The sequence below is a fragment of the Brienomyrus brachyistius genome, chromosome 12, assembly GCF_023856365.1.
Source record: "Brienomyrus brachyistius isolate T26 chromosome 12, BBRACH_0.4, whole genome shotgun sequence".
Taxonomy (NCBI): Eukaryota; Metazoa; Chordata; class Actinopteri; order Osteoglossiformes; family Mormyridae; genus Brienomyrus; species Brienomyrus brachyistius.
The window spans coordinates 7,536,594-7,561,893 of record NC_064544.1 but is presented as its reverse complement, the minus strand read 5'-3'; the positions used below and the strand labels follow the sequence as shown (position 1 = coordinate 7,561,893).

The 25,300-nt window shown below is 50.2% G+C and overlaps 2 protein-coding genes across 5 annotated transcripts in view; one reads left to right on the top strand and one right to left on the bottom strand.

Annotated features, from left to right (window-relative positions):
* Positions 1–399: 399 nt before the first annotated feature.
* LOC125705190 (F-box only protein 41-like) overlaps positions 400–25,300 on the bottom strand; it is a 31,994-nt gene continuing 7,093 nt past the window's right edge. Inside the window, exons 2-14 of one of the 4 annotated variants that reach the window (XR_007381449.1) lie at positions 19,841–20,787; positions 11,241–11,448; positions 10,621–10,691; positions 10,001–10,338; positions 9,128–9,366; positions 8,617–8,732; positions 6,653–6,805; positions 6,417–6,512; positions 6,095–6,213; positions 5,653–5,811; positions 5,143–5,258; positions 3,215–4,233; positions 400–2,962 (exon numbers count right to left, since the gene is read on the bottom strand). Coding sequence is in view for 2 of the 4 variants with exons in the window: in XM_048971630.1 (XP_048827587.1) it covers positions 4,171–4,233; positions 5,143–5,258; positions 5,653–5,811; positions 6,095–6,213; positions 6,417–6,512; positions 6,653–6,805; positions 8,617–8,732; positions 9,128–9,366; positions 10,001–10,338; positions 10,621–10,691; positions 11,241–11,448; positions 19,841–20,559 (2,397 nt within the window). In the remaining 2 variants the exon portion in view is untranslated. Of the gene's footprint in view, positions 2,963–3,090; positions 3,111–3,186; positions 4,234–5,142; positions 5,259–5,652; positions 5,812–6,094; positions 6,214–6,416; positions 6,513–6,652; positions 6,806–8,616; positions 8,733–9,127; positions 9,367–10,000; positions 10,339–10,620; positions 10,692–11,240; positions 11,449–19,840; positions 20,788–25,300 lie in introns of those variants that run through there. The other 3 variants (XR_007381450.1, XM_048971630.1, XM_048971631.1) reach the window with 3 other exon arrangements.
* On the top strand, positions 22,707–23,693 carry LOC125705213 (pre-mRNA-splicing factor 38B-like). The gene has a single exon (XM_048971655.1). It carries the CDS (start codon positions 22,707–22,709, stop codon positions 23,691–23,693), a length of 987 nt encoding a protein of 328 aa, XP_048827612.1.

Sequence of the window (25,300 nt, the reverse complement as noted above, 5' to 3'; positions counted from 1 at the left end):
GATATATTATTTCAAAACTAAGTTCTAGAATGCATCATAAAGACTACAAATTAAAATGGTGAAATGTAAAACTTGCAAAAACATTTAAAAGAATTTCATCACTTTAAAGGGAAAAAATAAAATAAATCAGGCTTGGTTCACTTTGCATGGCTTTGTTGAGCGTTTCACCATTTTTACACCTTATTTAAAATATGCAAAACAAAGTGTTTACTTTCTTTCCACAGACACTCAACAGGTACGGTTGGACGTGCACAGACATTTAGATCACAAGGCCAGTCCTTAAATGGTTTGTAATAATGCACCTGAGTACACCACTGAACCCAGATTCATCCAATCAGATCTGCTGGGAAACGCCAATCGCATATGGAAATGATCAATGAGAAAGAAGCAGACCTCAGACATGGAAAACTACATCATTCATTAAAATTTACAATGTATACATTACAATGGCACACAGTTGGTCTCAATGTAACATTAAAAGAGGATGAGAGACAGTGAACATGGACAGGTTCCCCTGTCAGAGACACCAGTGAAGCAGTGCTTCCACGAAGCATCCAGAGTCGTCAGAACAGAACGACCATACAGGTGAGCGAAGGACAGAGGTAACAGCTTGCATTTTATCAGTATTCACAGACTGCAGTTCCTGCAGTGAATCCTCACTTCCAGGTAACAGGTGTCAACTACAACACTGCAACTAACCCATCAAGGTAGCATGTTTGCATGTGTGGATCCCCCAGCTGTGAGGTCCGCACAGGCTGTAGCAGTGGGACGGACCTTTGTTTGTACAGCACAGGTTAAAAACACGTTCACCATGAGGTTCCTCCTCACTTACACTGTCCATTGTGTGCCCCCACAGCAGAGAAAACAGAGGAGTTTACAAATGTCCTAACTGCAGACCCATAAATGTTTCTAAAGTGCTTCACATGAGACTAATGACACTAGAAACAGAAGACTGGAAAGAGCCAGAGAGCATTTTAATATTGCACAAAACAGTTTTCTTTTTGTCTTGGAGCCTCTACTAAGTAAAATATAATCAAATACATAATCTCCTGTGCAAGCAAGCTTTACACAACCAGGTACCAATCAGCTACCAGCTACAGAAACAACAGGATACAGGCAAGGCAGCAAGATGAGGAGCTTCTTAACACGGGGTCATGCCGACAATATAGACGCCTCTGTCTGAAAATAAATAGTTCTAATAATCAAACCCTCCAGGTAAATAATCTCTATCTTTTGAAGACATTTAATATTAATATCTTTTGTGCATGAAAGCAAACTGGACACATTTAAAGGATGTACAGTTCAGTTAGCTATGCTGTTGTTGTGCAGATACACAGAGCCTCCCATGATACCCATTTAGGACCCATTTAAAGTCTTAACGAAGACAGATTGTCACAAACACAACTTTTTTTTTTTTTACACACAAATCCCCTTTTCTGAAACAGCTGCTTCACAATGTTACTTTAAAATTCACCAGTATGTCCTCAGTTCTGGTGGGACGACCATGCATGTGTACGACACTCTCCCAGGCAGGCGAAACCTCACCTTCAACATTTCCATACTGGCAACTCAAGAACCTCATTCCACATCAAAACTTTAACCTTCATAACATAAAACTGCAAAAGTCCTAAGCAAATGCAGAAGATCTAATGAAACGAGAGAGGGAGCGGGACCTCTGAGAGATAGGAACAATCATTTGTGTGTTTTCTTGATAACTACAGGTCAGAAGAGCTCCTATAGGTGTACTTGAACCAATCTGAAGCAAGCACCTACGCTAACTCGCCACCTAGGGTAAAGGTCAGTCGCCTAGCAGTTGGGTTAGAGTTTAAAAACTAATTCTATTGATTTATTCAAGCTTAGGCCAAACGAGTATGAAACTACTTTCACCTGAATGTAATCAGTAAAATAACAGCACAACTGGAGGACAGCCATGGTCAGGACAAAGCGAATGGTGCGTCAATGCTTTTGATAGCTGATATGCTGCTTTGTTGTACTGAGAGATTGAGACCCACATGAAAATGCTGTAGTCAAAAAGGCTACAAGAACACAACACACTGTACTGTACAACAGCTCCTGGCAGCTAAAGCCCTTGTTGGCTGGTGTTTCATATTATGGACTTGGGGCTCAATTTCCCGCACGCTAATAATCGTGCATAACGGATCGAGCACCAGTGTTTCACTACCTGACAGGTACAGTATGGAGAAGTACAGACGGCACATGGACCGGCTGCCCCCTGAAGGCCTCTCCTGCTCAGCAGCACTGACCTGAGGCCTGTGGGCTCATTGGCAGTGAATCCTGTGTATGTCCAGAACAAGATGGTGAGAGTAGAGAAGCTGTGGGCTGCCGAGTGGAGCCACAGTGTCACGGTGACACTAAGCAGGTACAGTCAGCCCGCAACTCCAGTCACAAGGAGCAATAGGCCACGAGCGAGTGGGCCGGGCCACAGCGCTTGGACAGCTGGGACACGCAGCCGCTCACCTGCTCAGACAGCTGCAGGGAAATGGCACATTGGGAGCCAGCACTCTGACAATAGTGCATCACATGCATCTTATATTTATCACGCTCAGCATCTGAATTACACAAAGTTATACAGTAAAGCTCTATGTTAACAAAGTAACTCTTTTTGAAAAATTTAACTGATTAAAAGCAAAAGGTACTGCAGACTCTACTGGGTACGACACCACAGAAACCTCAGGCTACATAAGCAGCCAGCCAATTCGAAGCACTGTAATAACTGCCAGGTGCGGAAAAGTAAGAGTAAGCGAAAAGCGCATGTTAAAGTGGCACAAGACCAAACATAAGGCAGCAAAAATAACTCCTCCAAAAAGCCTTTGGTGAGCAGAACCATGAGAACCAGAAAACTCACAAATATCAAGTATGAGACAAGAGAAAGTAAAGTCTGATGACCAGGGAAGCAGTGGGACAGATCAGAGCAGATAACTATACCAACCCTAACCCTAACCTCAACCTCAACCCTAACCCAGACCAACCCTAACCCCAACCCCAACCCTAACCCAGACCAACCCTAACCTCAACCCTAACCCAGACCAACCCTAACCTCAACCCTAACCCCAACCCTAACCCTAACCCAGACTAACCCTAACCCTAACCTCAACCCTAACCCTAACCCCAACCCTAATCCCAACCCTAACCCAGACCAACCCTAACCTCAACCCTAACCCTAACCCAGACCAATCCTAACCCTAACCTCAACCCTAACCCAGACCAACCCTAACCCCAACCACAACCTCAACCCTAACCCAGACCAACCCTAATCCTAACCCCAACCCCAACCAAGGGGAGGATGATTCACCACCTTTGGCCCTGAATGCAAGTCACGCTGTACAATTTTTTTTGTCTTTACAATAAAGAAACATAGAGAACATAATATTCACTGCATATTCTGTCAATTCACCAATGAAGAATATTAGAGCAGGCAGACAAGGGTTCATGAAACCTAACACAGCCCTCCAGCAACACAGGACCTCCAAGAGACTCCAGGGCACAGAAGATTCTGGTGATCTATGGCACTGAGGTCTAACATTTCCCTCACCTACTACTGAACAGGCCGAGAATCTCCCAGTACCTGAAATAAAACCCTTATCATCTGGCAAACTTGTTCTGTTCCCTCTGCCTCACTTCTGGAGTGTTAATACATGAAGTAGTTACTAAGGAATGGACCAAGGGCTCCACCTTTTGCCGTCCAGAACTACACCAGAGCAAACAAGGATACTGACAGGGATGTAGAGCAATAAGGGTGCATTGCAGGTCCCGGTGCAGACCAAGTGTCTGCCTGTGCTGCAGGACCACGGACATGACTCAGATGCACCTCCAAGCTTCTCAGAGAGGAAGGTCAGCCCTGTCTTGCTCCTCGACCATGAGAGATGGGCAGCTCCACAGCACTGTGCTGCTAATCTCTGTTGAGGCTGACCTACAAGATCATCGAAGGCCTGCTGAGGCTGACCTATATGATCACCAAAGGCCTGCTGAGGACCAGCTCTGAGGGCCAAAGGAAGCCCCAATTATGCCACATGTCCACGGGGGCCGGCTGAGTCCTGTGGTCAGCCTCCTGAGCTCACTTGTCGTTGTCGGTTTGCTTTGTCAGTCAGTCGGAGTGGAGATGAATCAGTCTGCGAAAGAAAGCCAGCTTCACACGGCCCGGAGAGGGCATTAACACGTGCCGTCCGCCTTCACATGCAGGATCTGCGAGAAACCTGGTCTTTTCCTCAAGGCCTGTTTTAAAAGACAACAGCAGTAATTAGCCAGATATGGTCGGGTAGAGCACACTGTTAAATGGCACATCTATTTGAATTTCATCTGAAGACATCTCACTGAAAAAGTCATAATGCCACATTCCAGCATATCATATGCAGGCTCCTGAATCGGCAAACGGAATCTCAGCCTGAACTCTTACCTCCAAGGTGGGGGCAGGCCCTCACTGTTGACTTGACATGGCTCTACATTGCTTAGGCATGTAGAACCATACAGATCCAGGATGTCACCATGGTGATAACTGATACGTCACCCTGACGACTGAATCAGTAGGGCCCTAAGCTACAGATATTTTTGTTCAGCCTCTAAGTCAGGGGTCTCCAACTCCGGTCTTGGAGAACTACCGTCCAGTAGGTTTTCTATTCTACCTGGCTTTTGATGAGCCACAACTCATTCAGGTAAATACCAGGAGCAGGTGTGACTCATCAGAAGCCAAGTGGGACAGAAAACCTACTTGATAGTAGTTCTCCAGGACCGGATATGGAGACCCCTTCTCTAAGTAGATATACAGGAGTCAGACAACGAAACACCTGATTTTACACCACAATAATTTATCTGTATGGTGAACAGCTTCCTTCTGCAGCCAATATAGCAACAATTCATCTCGGGAATAAAAGACACAAGTCCTGCACAGTGGCCAGAGGGATTTTGAGCTTCCTCTTACATCCACAGTTACTCCTGTTGGATGTGGTCCATCCAATTGTGCTGGTATGCTGACATTACCCTGGATACTGTGGCTCTAAATTCGTCACAAAGATTTGCGTGAAGCCTCAGGCACCATATTGGCCAGTGTTTCAGTTTCATTGTCCAAACCCTGTATTAGAAACATTAGAAGGACACTTCCTTATTTCAACTGACTGTGAGCCTTACCTGAAGCTTGTTCACCATCTCATCGAACAGCTTCCTGGCTTCAGGGCTGTTGGGATCTTCAAAATAGTCTGCAATTCCAATCTGCACCACGATGGACTTCAGGTTACGGCACACACCTGTAGCCAAAAATTTCCCACAGTTTATCAAATGGAGCAAACATTTTGGGAGGGGTACTATACATAAATATAAAGACAAGTGAGGCAATATACGCATCAAGCCCTGACAGGCGTTTGTACTCACTGTATAATCCTGACAGGCGTTTGTACTCACTGTATAACCCTGACAGGCACCTGTACTCACTGTATAACCCTGACAGGCACCTGTACTCACTGTATAACCCTGACAGGCACCTGTACTCACTGTATAATCCTGACAGGCGTTTGTAGTCGCTGTATAACCCTGACAGAATCTCATACTCATTTTATAACCCTGACAGACCCCTATACTGACTGTATAAACAGAACAGGCACTTTCACTCATTGTTTAACCATGACAGGCATTTGTACTCACTGTTGAAGTGCAGCAAGGCCTTGGGTGTGACTGGGGTAGAGGTCAACACCAGCATCTCCAGGCCCTTCAGCCCCTCTCTGCACACCTCGGCTGCCACCTCCTGGTTGATCTCACTCACATGGTCCAGCTCCAGGACTTGGAGGTGCACACAGTTGCGTGCTGTGCAGAGCAAGAGGTACAGGTGCACAGAGAGAGCAGACAAGAGTCAGAAAGTAATATATATTTCTTTTTTGTGTATGTCTATTATTGACATGTGTTTTATGTATCACAACACATTCATGTAAAGTGCTTTGGGACAACTCATGAAAGGCGCTATATAAAAATAAATTGAATTGAATTGGAAATATTAGAATAAAAGTACACAGCTGGAGCTCACAAATCCCTGGACATTTACAAACATCAGTGTCGTGCTTCTTACTTAGTACACAAGCAGCTCACTCACCTAAAGATGCAAGGCCTTGAATGCCACAGCCAGCCCCACCCACGCCCAGAGCTCTCAGGTGTGGCCAGCATCGGCCAATGGTCTGCAGGCATCGATTGCTAAAGCGGGCTGGCTGCTGGCTGGAAGACAGTACAGAGGGCCAGACGGAGTAAAGCGAAAGACACTGGCGAGTCCACCATGCTCACACTGCACACGAGTCACAGGGAAAACACACTGCACACGAGTCACAGGGAAAACACACTGCACACGAGTCACAGGGAAAACCCTTCAGAACCTTTGAAACTCATTTCCAATGTAGTATGAAATGACTCCCATTCCTCACCATGGGTAAAGTGGCGCCACCTGTAGGGAGATGATGTCCCGACAGCCAGCACCCAGGGCCCAGATGACCTCCTGACCAACAGGGTCTGTAGCGCTCCTATGGCACAACAGAACAACCCTTTTCACACACTGATCAAATATTTCAGTGTGGCTGACGTCTATAGCACAGCGGGTACCGTGCGGGACAGCAGGCAGAGTACTGGAGAAATGACTGTGTGTGTGAGCACAGAGACCCACCTGTACGTGACAGCCTGCAGACCACGGCAGTAGCAGCTGGCCAGCCACAGGGAGCGATCGGTCACAATGTTGGGGCACTGTGATACCTTAAGAATGAGCAGGTTCCCACCTGCGGCCTTCAGGAGAGCTTCGAGACCCTCCTCCAGGACCCCCCTGCAAAAGAACCCACCAGGAGAAAATTAACAGAGCTAAATCCATCCATCATTCCATCCAACCATCTTCCATAAGCACTTATCCAGAACTGGGTCATGGTGGGACCAGAGTCTGTCCCAGAAAGCAGAGGACATGAGGCAGGGGACACCGAGAGCAGGTCATGCACTCAATTACATACAAAGTACATACACCTACACTACGGGTCACACTCCCTCACAGTCGGCGAGAGACACAGTCTCAGCATATTCAAGCTTCAGCATAAGACTGAATGCTAGTTCCTCTTGTTGTTCTGTTGTTATAGTTACTGCCGCGTTTGTATTGTTTTCTGTATCATTGTTTGCATTGTAAAGCTCCTTGAGTGTGAGGAAGACATTATAGAAATAAAAAATTATTATTATTATTATTATTATTATTATTATTAAGGGGCATTTCACATAATGGTGCACATTTGACAACAAGCAATTCCATTGCACAGTCAGTCTTCAGAGGACTTTGGTCCTGTTCACACCTGGTATTAACATGCGTTCTTGGGGAACCTGATCACTAGTGGACAGAGCTAAATACAGGTGTGAACGCATCCAAAACGCACCGAGACCCGACTGCTCAAACCACATCGGGAGGTGGTCTAGGACGCATATGGCCACATTCTTACAGCAGCGTGAACACGAAAGTGTCCCAGGCCACACTGAAGGACCACCTACTCAGCCGACGTGCTCATGCGGGTGGATGTACGTATGTACTCATTAAACACGCGAGCGCTACATAACATATCACTAATGCCAGGACACAAGTCCGTGCAGACCTGGCCATTCAGTACTGAACTGCACTGGCAACTGCAGAGCAGCTTTTTCCATACATCACCAAAAAATAACTGAGTCTGCTGGGAAGTTGGTTTAATGGCAATTAATGGCATGGAAATGTTGTCAAAGTGCGCATCAGTACTGTTCCGTGCAAATTCGGGAAAAATAAATTGTGCCAGAAGTGATTTATGAAAGATGTTTCGAAATCTGCGCAGGTCATACATTTATTGCGCACTTTGATGACGCTTCCTTACTTATATCAAAGCTGCTCCAGGCTTTATTATGATTGGTACGTGAAATGTGCCGGGAAAAATTACATGAATGCAAAATTAAAGCATGTAGGTAACAATGTGTGTTAAATAAACTAGATGAAGGATATGTTAATAGAAAACAGTGTGACTGTGCATATAGTTTTATACTGGTCTGTCCGGGGGCTTCAACTCCCCTTTAGAAATTCAGAGACACTGACTACATCACTTTTTTTACTTCACTTGATCCAAGTCAGACGTATAATTCAGCGTATCAGACAAAACAATAAACCTCAATCTCATTTTGAGTATTATGGTGTTCCACACAAACATCTAAGGCGGTTTGTTTACCCAGGAATGCACCAGTAGCTTTAGATTTACATGCGTATTTAAATAAGTTGCGGGAAAGTGAGATCCGATTACAAACAGTCGGTCGAGATGCATGCGGACATGCATGTTAATCCCAGCTGTGTTCAGACGTATTTAGCGCCGTCCACTTGTGATCGGATCACCCAGGATGCATGTTAATCCCAGGTGTGAACAAGGCCTTTGAAAGATAACCCAATACAGCAATCAGCACTGGGACTCCATGTAGACAAACGGTGAGTTACTACACCTGAATTTACACCCATATACCCATATAGTCATCAAGTACTCATTTGATCATATGCCAAACAATGGAGATAGGGTAGTTTTCGAAAGGGGAGCATGTTTATGGGCACTAACCCCAAGCCCAACCGTAACCCCAAGCCCAAGCCCCTACCTGGTGCTCCTAAGGTAGTCCTCCTTGGTCTCCTTTTTGCCACGCTGCCTGGGCTTCAGGTTCTGCAGGATTATGGAGTGGCTCTGTGAGCACCACTGAGACAGCGTGATCATGAACTGGAAGAGACACACAGCCAATGAATCTGGCACCAGCGCAGCCTCCTGACAGCAGCCACCTTCTGAAACTTTCCAAGGTTGAAGCCTTGATCCAAACACAAAACCCTTAACACTGTCAGAATATACCAAATTCAAGTCTACATACGCCATCAACACTTGCTAGTTTTGACCATTCCACCATATGGAAACTGTAACATGGAGTGTTTCTGGAAAGTTCTAGACATTGGTTAGGTGTTGAGACCTGCACCCCATCCTGCTTTGCCAGTGTAACGGCCATTTCGCTATTTAAATAAATACTGAATGCAAACATCGATTTATTTATGTTTTACTGAGCTTCTCGATATCTTTACAGTCTGAAAAGAGGCCAGCCTCCAGGGCTGAGTTCTGGCTTGTACCTTGGAGGAGATGCGGCCGTTTTCTAGCAGCACGCGGGTCCAGACGGCGGGGTGCCGAGCCACAAATCGCCAGTTGTGGCACACCTGGGCCGCCCGCAGCAATGTCCTGGTGTCCAGGTAGGTGAAGATGCAGAAGAGGGCCGCTCGCATCTTCAGGGTCTCTGGACTAATCATCTCCACAGACCTGCTGGGGCTGTCCTTCTCTTGCAAGCAGGTCTGGGAGGGGCGCTCTGAACCATCTGCGGAAGTGGGAAAACGAGACTGTCCTTCAGAGATGCCATTTCTTGGTGCCAAGAGCCCTTGAGCTCTTCACCCTAGCAGAATAACTAGCACTCCTTAGGTGAGCGGGGTGCTGAGTGAACATGAGGTACATAACAGTGTTGAGACTGCACCTGGTTTCGAGATGGTTATGGGATCAAAATCAAGATTTTGGTTTTGGTATCAAGGGGAAGTGGTTGAGATAGCAATGATTCACTTTAATAACTGCACTACAAACACCAATACTGAAAACAGCATGACAATAATTACAACAATGAATTAATATAATTACAAACCTTTAAACAACTGAGAAACACATGTAAATAAGACCCACCCAGTAGAAATATACTTAACGTTTATTCATTTATCAGTGAATGGAGTCTGCCGGTTGGCCAGAATGTGGCGCCCGAGACCATATGTGAAACTGTGTTACATAAGATGATATGAAGTGCTAATATTATTCAAGACAGACGCTAAGGGAAGGATAGCTGCCAAAGCCTTGCTGAGAGTGCAAACGCCATAGCCCATGTGCCTCAGGACCGTGGACAGCGCCTCTTGCCTCTTGTAAGATGCTGTGCTGACACACCTGTGCTAACATGGCTGGAAAAACTCTACCTGTTCCCAAGCGATAGCGAGGTTTGTTGCCTCGAGACTGCAGAGGTTCGGAGGCCCGGTTCTCCAGCTCCCAGACCTCCACCTCAGACTCCGTGGTCCGAGAGCCCACGTCAGACACGTCTCCCTCTTCGCCCTCGGTGCTGTTGCGGTAGGGCCGGTGCTGCCAGTTCTGGAGGGCCTGCTTGCGGAGCCCCCACCCACGTGGGTCTCCGCCACGCTCACAGCTGCCCTCGCCCAGCCTGCACGGCACATGGGAGTAGTGCCCTTCCACAGACAGCATGTCCAGGCTCTCGCTGTCGTAGGTTCCTGAGCCTCGGCCTTTCACTTGCCTGGAGTCCCTGTCGCAGGGGTGAGGGGGTGAGGTCACACAGGTTTTCTAGCAGCACAACGCCAAACTGCATCACTGAATTCCTATTTACAATAGTAACAATTTAACATTAGAAAAACTTTCACTTCATTCATATGCATTTGAATTCAGCCTCATGCTCACCCGAAACAGCAGTATAACTATCATTTAAGTTTCAGCTAACAGCAGACAGAGCTAATGTTCTGCGATCCACTGCATAGAGACAGTAAGCAGTTTTATGTTGTGTAGACAGGGTTAGGGTTAGTACACGTACCCTGTGCTGGGAGAGCGGCGCGCTGACACTGGATACAAAGCCCCGGAATCTGCAGAAGCACTGGAATTCCTCTGGAGGACACGGAGAAGGGGAGAGAGACAGACAGACAGATGGGTGTTATCATCTGCTATCATCTAGGGCTGTCACTATCCACTGTCCATATCAATAATCGAGTAAGCTGTCTATTAATCTGCTGATTCACAGAGTCCTTAATAATATAATATGGAAGACCCCCTGTGTGGTTCATGTCCCCAAGACTGCACACCCCAGGGAGCCCAATCACTTCAGGATGGTAGCATTGACATCCCATCTGATGAAGAGACTGGAGAGGATCATACTCAACCACCTTTGACACCTAGTGAGCAATGAGCTGGTCAATAGACGGCAAAAGCAAAACTGAAGGCACTGGAGGCTTGTGACTGCTGACACACGCCCAGGCTTGACTCTACTATCTCACCTCACCCAGCCAACCGTGCCCTTGCTCATTAGGAATCAAACATCCTCGGGATGGACAGCATACAGAAACGCACCTCTCTGCCCTAACCCTAACCCCGTGTCCTAACCCTAACCCTAACCCCGTGTCCTAACCCTAACCCTAACCCTCCGCCTACCCGCCCTACCTGGCGTCGGCTGCCCTTCCGTCCCGACAGGCTGCATTGACTGAGGCTGCCATTGGGCGTCGTGCCACAGCTGCTGACGATCTGCAGTTGTTTCTCCGCTCGATCGGCACGATCCAGCAGCTCCTCGATGAACCGTTGCAGACGCAGCTTGGCATTCGCTTCCCGCGCAGCAGTGTCCTGGAGGAACTGGTCAATCTGAGCAACCTCCCTGTGCATAAGGGCAGGTAAGAGGTATGAATCAGGCAGCAAACTCTCACAGCAGCCCATACCATGAGTCAGGCACCCAACACACTCACAGCGGCACACACCGCAAGTGAGGCACCAAACACAGTCATAACGGCACACACCGCAAGTCAGGCACCAAACACAGTCATAACGGCACACACCGCAAGTCAGGCACCAAACACAGTCATAACGGCACACACCGCAAGTCAGGCACCAAACACAGTCATAACGGCACACACCGCAAGTCAGGCACCAAACACAATCATAACGGCACACACCGCAAGTCAGGCACCAAACACAGTCATAACGGCACACACCGCAAGTCAGGCACCAAACACAGTCATAACGGCACACACCGCAAGTCAGGCACCAAACACAGTCATAACGGCACACACCGCAAGTCAGGCACCAAACACAATCATAACGGCACACACCGCAATTCAGGCTCCAAACACAGTCATAACGGCACACACCGCAAGTCAGGCACCAAACACAGTCATAACGGCACACACCGCAAGTCAGGCACCAAACACAGTCATAACGGCACACACCGCAAGTCAGGCACCAAACACAGTCATAACGGCACACACCGCAATTCAGGCACCAAACACAGTCATAACGGCACACACCGCAAGTCAGGCACCAAACACAGTCATAACGGCACACACCGCAAGTCAGGCACCAAACACAGTCATAACGGCACACACCGCAAGTCAGGCACCAAACACAGTCATAACGGCACACACCGCAAGTCAGGCACCAAACACAGTCATAACGGCACACACCGCAAGTCAGGCACCAAACACAGTCATAACGGCACACACCGCAAGTCAGGCACCAAACACAGTCATAACGGCACACACCGCAAGTCAGGCACCAAACACAGTCATAACGGCACACACCGCAATTCAGGCACCAAACACAGTCATAACGGCACACACCGCAAGTCAGGCACCAAACACAGTCATAACGGCACACACCGCAAGTCAGGCACCTTCCAAGAGCTGTTATTGCACAACCCTTGAGTCAAGCACATTTTGGTGTGGACACACCTCAGATTTCATAGTACTGATTGCTCTCCAGGTTTGACAACTGCTTTGCTAATTTGATAAACATAAGAAATTGTAAACTGCTTGAAATATGCATTTATTATGCAAGAAGAACAATAGAATAATGTTTGTGTTATCAGTTAATACAGATTGTGTTTGTTCATTACATTAACTTAGATGAAGATCAGACCACATTTTATGACCAATTAATAGAGAAAACCAGGTAATTCCAATGGGTTCACATACGTTTTCTAAAACTAAATTGTATCTGTTGTTATTGTCTTAACTCTGTCTGTACATATAGCATGTGTGTGAGCAATTGACAACTGGGGGCAGTGTGTGAACATACTTGGCCATATAAAGTTGATTCTGATAGTTGCTGTGCTAATGCACAGCTCTGTGAATGGCAGTGACGAGCACCTCCCCTTGTCGAAGTGGAACACAGCCTCTCCATTATACGGAAGCACATCTCAGCCTCTAGATTCTGGTTCCTGTACACGACTCCAGCGTGAATCCATCAAGACATCACTGATAAACCAGGTCATCCATCCAAAATCAATTATGAAGGGAAAACACATGGCATGTGAGTCTTTCAGGTCACCCTTCATCGTTCTGCAACAACACACCATCACTCTTCCTTATCCTGGCTCTGTGACCCGAGTCAAACGCAGGGATAAGCAAGGATGTCAGAGAGCAAAGATGCTAATTTATAAAAATCAAATAGGCACCATATATGCCTCGTTCTTGGGCTTCCCGTGGACTTAAGAATGCAAAAATAGAAACATTTAAACACAGAAAATATTTTTCAATAGAATATTCAGTGTACTCCTTCCTACTACATCAATTATTGACAGGATCACATTTGCACATTTATGCCCTGATAGTCCTGGGGGTTTAGTTTGGAAGCAGAGCAGACGCGGACTGGATGGGGCTAAATGAGCTGCCTTCCAGAGCGACCTCGTTTGGGAATCCAAGTGTGTCGAGGAGCGCTCAGCCTTGACGGGGCCATTCCTGTACAACCAGACTCCATCTTCCAGAAATACCCATGAACTCAAGTAATGGTAGTTATGTCATTAAGTCTCTGTTCTATTTGACTTTGATATCCTCTGACAACAAAATAGCAGCAGCATTTGTTCACTCCAGGACTTGGCTGAAGCTTCCATGTTTAGAATCAGGATTTAGTGATCAGTGGTCATTGTTGACACACCACAGCACACAGTGCACAACAATGAAATGTGTCCTCTGCATTTAACCCATATGGGAAAAGCAGACTTTATCAGGAATCCGGAAATAAACACCAGAAAAAGACTTGACTGCTAAATCACAAGCTGTAAGAAGCATAACCAGAGATTACAGTAACAAGATTACAGTTCATCCATGTAAAACAGAAACACATAACTGAATAAAACATACACAAAACAGTCTTTACTCTTAGACGTCTGTAGAGTAGAAGAGTCCCATTAGACTAAATCCTAGGCTACTGTGCTGAATGTAGAAGGTTCCTCAGCCCTGTCACACTCTTACCTGCATGCCGGCCGGGCCGTATAAATGCAGAGAGGGACTTTCCAAGAAGACATGGCAGGCTTTTTTCTCTAATTACAAAGGGGGGTGTTAGAAAATGAGATGACTGGAGATAGTGATACCGAGAGACAGAGTTGGATCCTGAATGCAGTGACTGATCCAGCAGGGATTTGTATAGAAGATCCTCTCCTGCCTTGCATCCAGGAGCACAGCATCATTCGTTAAGGAAATCAGTAATTCAGAGCCTACAGACAGACGGAGGATAACGCATAACAGTCCCTTTTGCTTTGTACCTTAACTAGGGCTGGGTATCCTTTGGGTTTTTTTCTGATACCAGTGCTAAAACGAAACTGTGGTGGTGCCTAGAAGGTTCCTGAACTGGTACTTTACAAACAAACAAAACAAAAAAGCACAAAACAAAGATCGATATAAGTAAACAGCTTTATTTATTACGTAAATTTAAACTTCAAATCAAACAATGTATAAACAGGTTAACAAAATAAATAAACAAGACCTGTGTGAGGTTGGGGCTCGATATTCGTTTCAGTCCTTTGTAGCAGTTTGTGTTGTTGAAAATTTCATTTGTGTTGCTTTAGTTTCTGAGATATGTTTGTTTACATGGTGATGTCACCCCTGTGTCTCCCCGCCCTAATTCCCTCCCCGTAACATGATGCTCAGCTATTTGGCCAATGATGCAGTTTGAACTTACCCACATAAGCTTCTAGTTTACCCTTATTGCTGCTGCAGGTGTTCACATCAATAAAATACATTAACCAATGTTTTAAAAAGTTGTGTTTTCTATTAATTATTATAAAAACATTCACATTTAGCCTGATAATCTAATAAAACATATTGTTTATACTACCAATGGATATTCAGCTCAATAATGACATTTTATCAATTATAACCAAATAAGGGTTTGGTGCTTCATTAACCTGTTTGTTTATAATTTATGATGAAACAGGTGCAGGTTTGATGTGGATAACAGATGGTTGGTGCACATAATGGACAAAGCAGATAAGCAATCTCAGGTTCCATACCTCAGCATGGAGGTCTCATTAGATAAGCCACAGCGCTTACAAGATGTTCAGGTCTGGTTGTCTGAGGAATCTCAGGTTCCATGGCGGAGCATGGAGGTCTCATTAGATAAGCCACAGCGCTTACAAGATGTTCACATCTGACTGTCTGAGGATTCTCAGGTTCCATACCTCAGCATGGAGGTCTCATTAGATAAGCCACAGCGCTTACAAGATGTTCACATCTGACTGTCTGAGGATTCTCAGGTTCCATACCTCAGCATGGAGGTCTCATTAGATAAGCCACAGCGCTTACAAGATGTTCACATCTGACTGTCTGAGGATTCTCAGGTTCCATGGCGGAGCATGGAGGTCTCATTAGATAAGCCACAGCGCTTACAAGATGTTCACATCTGACTGTCTGAGGATTCTCAGGTTCCATACTACAGCATGGAGGTCTCATTAGATAAGCCACAGCGCTTACAAGATGTTCAGGTCTGGTTGTCTGAGGAATCTCAGGTTCCATGGCGGAGCATGGAGTTCTCATTAGATAAGCCACAGCGCTGACAAGATGTTCAGGTCTGGTTGTCTGAGGAATCTCAGGTTCCATGGCGGAGCATGGAGGTCTCATTAGATAAGCCACAGCGCTTACAAGATGTTCACATCTGACTGTCTGAGGATACTCAGGTTCCATACCTCAGCATGGAGGTCTCATTAGATAAGCCACAGCGCTTACAAGATGTTCACATCTGACTGTCTGAGGATACTCAGGTTCCATACCTCAGCATGGAGGTCTCATTAGATAAGCCACAGCGCTTACAAGATGTTCACATCTGACTGTCTGAGGATTCTCAGGTTCCATACCTCAGCATGGAGGTCTCATTAGATAAGCCACAGCGCTTACAAGATGTTCACATCTGACTGTCTGAGGATTCTCAGGTTCCATACCTCAGCATGGAGGTCTCATTAGATAAGCCACAGCGCTTACAAGATGTTCACATCTGACTGTCTGAGGATTCTCAGGTTCCATACCTCAGCATGGAGGTCTCATTAGATAAGCCACAGCGCTTACAAGATGTTCACATCTGACTGTCTGAGGATTCTCGGGTTCCATACCTCAGCATGGAGGTCTCATTAGATAAGCCACAGCGCTTACAAGATGTTCACATCTGGCTGTCTGAGGGTTCTTAGGTTTGATAACTAATTGAGGCCTCAATGCTATGCTAAGTCGCAGCGTTTACAAGATGTTCACATCTGGCTGTCTGAGGGTTCTTAGGTTTGATAGCATAGCATTGAGGCCTCAATTAGTTAAGTCGCAGTGCTTACAAGATCTTCATTTTTGGCCAAAAATACAAAACCCTTGTAGTGAAATATGACCCCATGCTAGCTAACTCTCTTACAGCACTTTACAAGTGATACGAGTAGCATAAGTACCTAAAAGCACCCCCTTATACCTATGTTAGTCCTCTTTGGCACAATGCTGCCTTTCTTCTGGGGGGGGTGCAGAATTATTCCAAAGAGGAGGAGGATTCTCTATGGTCTACTAAGGGAGTCTATACCCTAGGAGATCTCTGATGATAAAGGTATGCGCTTTATCAAGACTACCTTCTCTCTCCCAGGTTATACTTACTTTTCAGTTTTTTTTATTTACAGGTTCGCTCAGTACTTCATGCCTTCAATATTCCTTTAAACTGTCCCCTAATCAATCACCCTTTAGTTAAATCCCTATCAGTGGGTATGAGTCTGACATCAGATTTATACAGGAACTTGGCTTGTCAGGCACCTGCTAAGATGTCTCTGTGTGGGCTGTGGGAGTGGAAGATGCAGACCAGCACCATGCTGATATAGGACAGGACCTGGGGTAACACTTTCCTTTCATCCCAAAACTTAGTCCACCAGTTAATCCACTTTACACTTATTCACAGGGCCTACATAAGTCCATTAAAACAATTCCAGGTTAAGGTGAGGGAGGTGCAGGTCAGGCCCAGGACCCTCCTGTCGAGGCACTCTGCCTTGTGTTTCAGTATGTTGGTGAAGTGACGTGGTGAGGGAGGTGCAGATCAGGCCCAGGACCCTCCCGTCGAGGCACTCTGCCCTGTGTTTCAGTATGCTGAAGTGACGTGGTGTGGTGAGGGAGGTGCAGATCAGGCCCAGGACCCTCCCGTCGAGGCACTCTGCCCTGTGTTTCGGTATGTTGGTGAAGTGACGTGGTGAGGGAGGTGCAGATCAGGCCCAGGACCCTCCCGTCGAGGCACTCTGCCCTGTGTTTCGGTATGTTGGTGAAGTGACGTGGTGAGGGAGGTGCAGATCAGGCCCAGGACCCTCCCGTCGAGGCACTCTGCCCTGTGTTTCGGTATGTTGGTGAAGTGACGTGGTGAGGGAGGTGCAGATCAGGCCCAGGACCCTCCCGTCGAGGCACTCTGCCCTGTGTTTCAGTATGCTGAAGTGACGTGGTGTGGTGAGGGAGGTGCAGATCAGGCCCAGGACCCTCCTGTCGAGGCACTCTGCCCTGTGTTTCGGTATGTTGGTGAAGTGACGTGGTGTGGTGAGGGAGGTGCAGATCAGGCCCAGGACCCTCCTGTCGAGGCACTCTGCCCTGTGTTTCGGTATGTTGGTGAAGTGACGTGGTGAGGGAGGTGCAGATCAGGCCCAGGACCCTCCCGTCGAGGCACTCTGCCCTGTGTTTCGGTATGTTGGTGAAGTGACGTGGTGAGGGAGGTGCAGTTCAGGCCCAGGACCCTCCCGTCGAGGCACTCTGCCCTGTGTTTCGGTATGTTGGTGAAGTGACGTGGTGAGGGAGGTGCAGTTCAGGCCCAGGACCCTCCCGTCAAGGCACTCTGCCCTGTGTTTCGGTATGTTGGTGAAGTGACGTGGTGAGGGAGGTGCAGTTCAGGCCCAGGACCCTCCCGTCAAGGCACTCTGCCCTGTGTTTCGGTATGTTGGTGAAGTGACGTGGTGAGGGAGGTGCAGTTCAGGCCCAGGACCCTCCCGTCGAGGCACTCTGCCCTGTGTTTCGGTATGTTGGTGAAGTGACGTGGTGAGGGAGGTGCAGTTCAGGCCCAGGACCCTCCCGTCAAGGCACTCTGCCCTGTGTTTCGGTATGTTGGTGAAGTGACGTGGTGAGGGAGGTGCAGTTCAGGCCCAGGACCCTCCCGTCGAGGCACTCTGCCCTGTGTTTCAGTATGCTGAAGTGACGTGGTGTGGTGAGGGAGGTGCAGATCAGGCCCAGGGCCCTCCCGTCGAGGCACTCTGCCCTGTGTTTCAGTACGCTGAAGTGACGTGGTGTGGTGAGGGAGGTGCAGTTCAGGCCCAGGACCCTCCCGTCGAGGCACTCTGCCCTGTGTTTCGGTATGTTGGTGAAGTGACGTGGTGAGGGAGGTGCAGATCAGGCCCAGGACCCTCCCGTCAAGGCACTCTGCCCTGTGTTTCGGTATGTTGGTGAAGTGACGTGGTGAGGGAGGTGCAGATCAGGCCCAGGACCCTCCCGTCGAGGCACTCTGCCCTGTGTTTCGGTATGTTGGTGAAGTGACGTGGTGAGGGAGGTGCAGATCAGGCCCAGGACCCTCCCGTCGAGGCACTCTGCCCTGTGTTTCAGTATGCTGAAGTGACGTGGTGTGGTGAGGGAGGTGCAGATCAGGCCCAGGACCCTCCCGTCGAGGCACTCTGCCCTGTGTTTCGGTATGTTGGTGAAATGACGTGGCGTGGTGAGGGAGGTGCTTTTCTACAAAGTATTAAATAAAGTGTGTTCCATACTTATTCCCTTATTCACTTTATTTATTATGACTCATCTTGTATATTTAAATGTTCTGATTTAATTATAAGAATTCAATATTTGGCTTGATGGCAACATCTGGTGGAAATTTTGTGTCAATAGCCCATTACTGATAAAAATGCTGAGGTGTCAAATACTTATTTTCCCCACTGTAAATCAGATTTTGCCGATGCAAACATGTTAGAAACAATGCATCCCGAGTTCCTCCCAAATTGTATCCAGTGCACACTTTTGTAATCAGGGCAGTCGTACTGGGAACTCTTATACCGCACTGCCAAATGCGAAATGGTGAATCTTACGATCCCTACTACCTACTCATGCCAGCGTCAGATATTTTTTGAATAAAAAGTTCATTAAAAAAATGATTACTGAATATTTAACTTGATAAGAATCATTTCATTGATGTTTAATCAGATTATGTACATTTAACTCTATAGCAACATGTTTTGTTATTACTGTACATAATGTATGAATGTTTTGAAAAGGTTTGAGTTACATTAAATGAAAAATTGTTTACATTTCCCTTGATATGATATGTCATGTTTTGTTAGATTATTGTCTATTCAGTTTCATAGTGGCAGCAAGCGTTTAAAGTAATAAAATACATTTACAAATGTTTCTAAAAAGATTTTTCTTGGTTACATGTAATATAAATAGGCATGCAAGTAAATGCATATCATTAAAGCAAAACCCCTACTTTTATCATTTTATCAAGGTAATTGTGAAAATAAGACAAGAGGGTAGCCTGGAAGGGGACGGAGATGGGGGGGGGGTCATGCGGGTGCCTCAGCCTGCCTTCACACTTTAGTGACCTTTGAACTCACCCACCACATGGCTAAGTGTGACGCAACACACAAGCAGGGCGCCTCGCATACAAACGCAATATTTCTTATCAGATAAATGCTAACGTGGTGTCTAACATGAAGAAGCTGCATTAACAGGATGACATCCTGCAGCTCTGTGATGCTGGGTTAGATGAGATACCTTCCAAGGACAGGAAGTTTGGGTGATACTTACTGCTGCTTACGGGTCAGTTCCTGCTCCTTGTTGACCAGGTCCTGCTTGAGGCTGGCTAGCATCTCCACAGAGACGTCCACCTGGTGTGAAAGCTCCGAGGCCTTGCCTTCCAGGTCCTGCTTCTCCTGGCCGAGCCTTACGCTCTCCTGCTTGGCCTTCTCCAGCTCCATGCTTTTCTTCTCCAGCTCTGCCTGCAGGCGGCCCACACGTGCCGTTATCTTCTCTTCCACCTCCTCTGACAGTTTCTCCAACCGTTCGTCCAGCTCCAGTCTCTCGAAGGCCCTCATCCTCAGCCGGGCCAGGCCCTCCTCATAGGCCGCCTCCATGGCACTGGCGGCCACCGCCAGAGCGTTGCTGGGAGTGGCAGGGCTGCCAGAGGTCATGTCTCGTTTGATGAAGATCTCCCCCAGCGGAATTTCCACCTCTGGGATGTAGCACGCGGCCGTAGTCGTCAGGCCCAGATCATCAGCGCACGCCAGTTCGTAGGGAAAGTGGTGTTCCTTGTTGCCAAAGGAGGCACGCTCAAAAACCTCCTGCCCCCCTGCTGGGCCCACCAGGGGGACGAGGGCGCCCTCACACACGCTGCTGGACTTGGACAGGACGTAGAGGGTCTCATAGGTATGGCTGTACTCCAGGTGAGCCCTGAGAGAGGACAGGCTGCGAAAGCGCTTGTGCTCCCCACAGCGTGGACAGCGGTACGGCAAGTCTAGCGATGCCATACTGAATCCCCCGGCTCACGCTGCCGCACAGCGGGGCACCTCAGCTCCTCCTCTCATAACGGGTGTAGAGGCTTCACTTGGGTTAGGGGCGTCCTGGCAGCAGGGACTGCCCCGCATGCATGCTGAGTCACCACAGCAAGTCAAAGATGCCCCAGGCACAGGAAAGAAGCCCTCAGACACTCAACGGCCTTGATTGCCTTAACCTCTTCAAGCTCTTACCTGCCAAACCTGGAAGAGAAGAAGATGGCCAGGGTGAGGACCACGAGATGCACCAGCAAGTTTTCATGAACTGAAATAATTGGTCTGACCAATGAGGAGACCAGTTATTGTTAACTTACGGTGATATGATACACCATAACATCTATCCTATAACAGGCACCTGCTATACATCATCTATCTAACAATCGCTCATCCTGGTCAGAGTCACGTCGGACCTGAAGCCTATCACAGCTAGCACAGGGCACGGGGCCGGGGTACACCCTGGATGGGATGCCGGTCCATCACAGGGCACGGGGCTGGGGTACACCCTGGATGGCATGCCGGTCCATCACGGGGCACGGGGCTGGGGTACACCCTGGATGGCATGCCGATCCATCACAGGGCACAGGGCTGGGGTACACCCTGGATGGGATGCGGGTCCATCACAGGGCACGGGGCTGGGGTACACCCTGGATGGCAGGCCGGTCCATCACAGGGCACGGGGCTGGGGTACACCCTGGATGGCATGCCGGTCCATCACAGGGCACGGGGCTGGGGTACACCCTGGATGGGATGCCGGTCCATCACAGGGCACGGGGCTGGGGTACACCCTGGATGGCATGCCGGTCCATCACGGGGCACGGGGCTGGGGTACACCCTGGATGGCATGCCGGTCCATCACAGGGCACGGGGCTGGGGTACACCCTGGATGGGATGCGGGTCCATCACAGGGCACGGGGCTGGGGTACACCCTGGATGGGATGCCGGTCCATCGCAGGGCACGGGGCTGGGGTACACCCTGGACGGGATGCCGGTCCATCACAGGGCACGGGGCTGGGGTACACCCTGGATGGGATGCCGGTCCATCGCAGGGCACGGGGCTGGGGTACACCCTGGACGGGATGCCGGTCCATCAAAGGGCACGGGGCTGGGGTACACCCTGGACGGGATGCTGGTCCATCACAGGGCACGGGGCTGGGGTACACCCTGGACGGGATGCTGGTCCATCACAGGGCACGGGGCTGGGGTACACCCCAGACAGGACGCCGGTCCATCACAGGGCGCGGGGCTAGGGTAGACCCTGGGAGGGATGCCAGTCCATCACAGGGCGTGGGGCTGAGGTGCACCCTGGACGGGATGGATGGCAGTCCATCACGGGGCATGGGGCTTGGGTAGACCCTGGGAGGGATGCCAGTCCAGATTATAATGCCAACCTGAGAGAAGAACATTTGCAGATGCAGTACTCCAGCACAGAGAACAAAGCGCGAGACAGTTATACTACACATTACATCTCAACTCACAGACAGCTAACGGCTGAAGGCAATAATTCTGCATGAATGTGCCGAGGTCGAACCACTAAAATCATTACAATACAGCTGGCATTTGACAGGGGAATCATCATAAATCTGACTTTGCCATTACTTCACATTAAAAAGCAGAAATCAAACATAAGTGATATAAATGATTACAGATTATGAATTAATTCCACAGCTATTTGACGTGTTCATGCTAAAACTCTTCTCTAAGAGAAGGTAAAATAATCCCAAAGAAGTCATAAGCATCTTAAAATGTATCCTACTGAATATTTTCTTCCACAGTATTGCTGTAGGAAAGGCACCTTGCTTAGAAGAAGCCAAAGTTCTGAAGGTGAGAATAAGTATGCAAGTCTTCATGAGCCTGTGGAGGAGGATTGTGGCAGTGAGAGCAGTCTGCGTCACTGGCTGGTAAGCTGGCGGACGGAGTGCCAGTGGGGGCAGGGCCCCATCCCACTGCCAGGTTTGGCGCCAGACGGACAGCAGGGGAATTTAATTGGGCAGAAGGGAGCTTGGTGGGCTGTCAGTTACATATCGCTGCCTGGCATGGAAGTGTGCGGCTGGCAGCCGGGCCTTCATACTGCCCGTTTTCCCTCAGCATTTGAAGCTGGGAGCTGTGGAAAACCCACATGCCACATGCAGGCTGGGTTAAACGTCCGCACTCCCACCGTGACCCCCGCCACCACGAGGCACGCCAGGTTAAATGCCCGCGCTCCCACCGTGACCCCCCGCCACCACGAGGCACGCCGGGTTAAACGTCCGCGCTCCCACCGTGACCCCCGCCACCACGAGGCACGTCGGGTTAAACGCCCGCGCTCCCACCGTGACCCCCGCCACCACGAGGCACGCCGGGTTAAACGCCCGCGCTCCCACCGCGACCCCCGCCACCACGAGGCACGCCGGGTTAAACGCCCGCGCTCCCACCGCGACCCCCGCCACCACGAGGCACGTCGGGTTAAACGCCCGCGCTCCCACCGTGACCCCCGCCACCACGAGGCACGTCGGGTTAAACGCCCGCGCTCCCACCGTGACCCCCGCCACCACGAGGCACGCCGGGTTAAACGTCTGCGCTCCCACCGTGACCCCCGCCGCCACGAGGCACGCCGGGTTAAACGTCTGCGCTCCCACCGTTACCCCCGCCGCCACGAGGCACGCCGGGTTAAACGCCCGCGCTCCCACCGCGACCCCCGCCGCCACGAGGCACGCCGGGTTAAGCGCCCGCGCTCCCACCGTTACCCCCGCCGCCACGAGGCACGCCGGGTTAAACGCCCGCGCTCCCACCGTTACCCCCGCCGCCACGAGGCACGCCGGGTTAAGCGCCCGCGCTCCCACCGTTACCCCCGCCGCCACGAGGCACGCCGGGTTAAGCGCCCGCGCTCCCACCGCGACCCCCGCCGCCACGAGGCACGCCGGGTTAAGCGCCCGCGCTCCCACCGTTACCCCCGCCACCACGAGGCACGCCGGGTTAAACGCCCGCGCTCCCACCGTGACCCCCGCCACCACGAGGCACGCCGGGTTAAACGTCCGCGCTCCCACCGTGACCCCCGCCGCCACGAGGCACGCCGGGTTAAACGTCCGCGCTCCCACCGTGACCCCCCGCCGCCACGAGGCACGCCGGGTTAAACGCCCGCGCTCCCACCGCGACCCCCGCCGCCACGAGGCACGCCGGGTTAAGCGCCCGCGCTCCCACCGTGACCCCCGCCGCCACGAGGCACGCCGGGTTAAGCGCCCGCGCTCCCACCGTTACCCCCCGCCGCCACGAGGCACGCCGGGTTAAGCGCCCGCGCTCCCACCGCGACCCCCGCCGCCTCGAGGCACGCCGGGTTAAGCGCCCGCGCTCCCACCGTTACCCCCCGCCGCCACGAGGCACGCCGGGTTAAACGCCCGCGCTCCCACCGTGACCCCCCGCCACCACGAGGCACGCCGGGTTAAACGCCCGCGCTCCCACCGTGACCCCCCGCCACCACGAGGCACGTCGGGTTAAACGCCCGCGCTCCCACCGTGACCCCCGCCACCACGAGGCACGTCGGGTTAAACGCCCGCGCTCCCACCGCGACCCCCGCCACCACGAGGCACGCCGGGTTAAACGTCCGCGCTCCCGCCGCGACCCCCGCCACCACGAGGCACGTCGGGTTAAACGCCCGCGCTCCCCGCCGCGACCCCCCGCCACCACGAGGCACGCCGGGTTAAACGCCCGCGCTCCCACCGCGACCCCCGCCACCACGAGGCACGCCGGGTTAAACGCCCGCGCTCCCACCGTGACCCCCGCCACCACGAGGCACGCCGGGTTAAACGCCCGCGCTCCCACCGTTACCCCCCGCCACCACGAGGCACGCCGGGTTAAACGCCCGCGCTCCCACCGTTACCCCCCGCCACCACGAGGCACGCCGGGTTAAACGTCCGCGCTCCCACCGTTACCCCCCGCCACCACGAGGCACGCCGGGTTAAACGTCCGCGCTCCCACCGTGACCCCCGCCGCCACGAGGCACGCCGGGTTAAACGCCCGCGCTCCCACCGTGACCCCCGCCACCACGAAGTACGCCGGGTTAAACGTCCGCGCTCCCACCGTGACCCCCGCCACCACGAGGCACGCCGGGTTAAACGCCCGCGCTCCCACCGTGACCCCCGCTACCTGATGGCAGGCTGGGTTATATACTTGTGCTCCTGCCAGGACCCCTGTCATCATGTGGCACTCCAGTTTAAACGCTCATGTTTCTGCATGTCCATAAGCCAAAGCTACGGTCAGCATTTTGTCAGATTTCCAGCCGTGCGACTTCTTGTTTTCTGGACTTTCAGTATGTTCAACAAGGCATTGAACACACGGCACATCATTCATGATTATTAACTCCATTAAACACAATCTACCATGATGCTCCAGTTTCCTGGCTGTGACACAAAAGAGGGGACCATCTGTGGCACCAATCAGCATGCTGGCACACAGGCTCACACTGCAAGGCCCCTGAAAAGTCCCAGAGCAGATTTGGCATGTTTGCAGGAATGCTCTCCCCGGACACACTCCCACACACACCAAGACAACATCAGGTGATTCAGTGGAATCAGCATGTGGATGACTAACAGCATTCAAACAGGCTTAAGAACATAAGATATTTACAAACGAGAGGAGGCCATTCAGCCCATCAAGTTTGTTTGGGCAGAACTTAACTAATAGCTCAGAGTTGTTAAAATCTTATCTAGCTCTGATTTAAAGGAACCCAGGGTTTTAGCTTGTG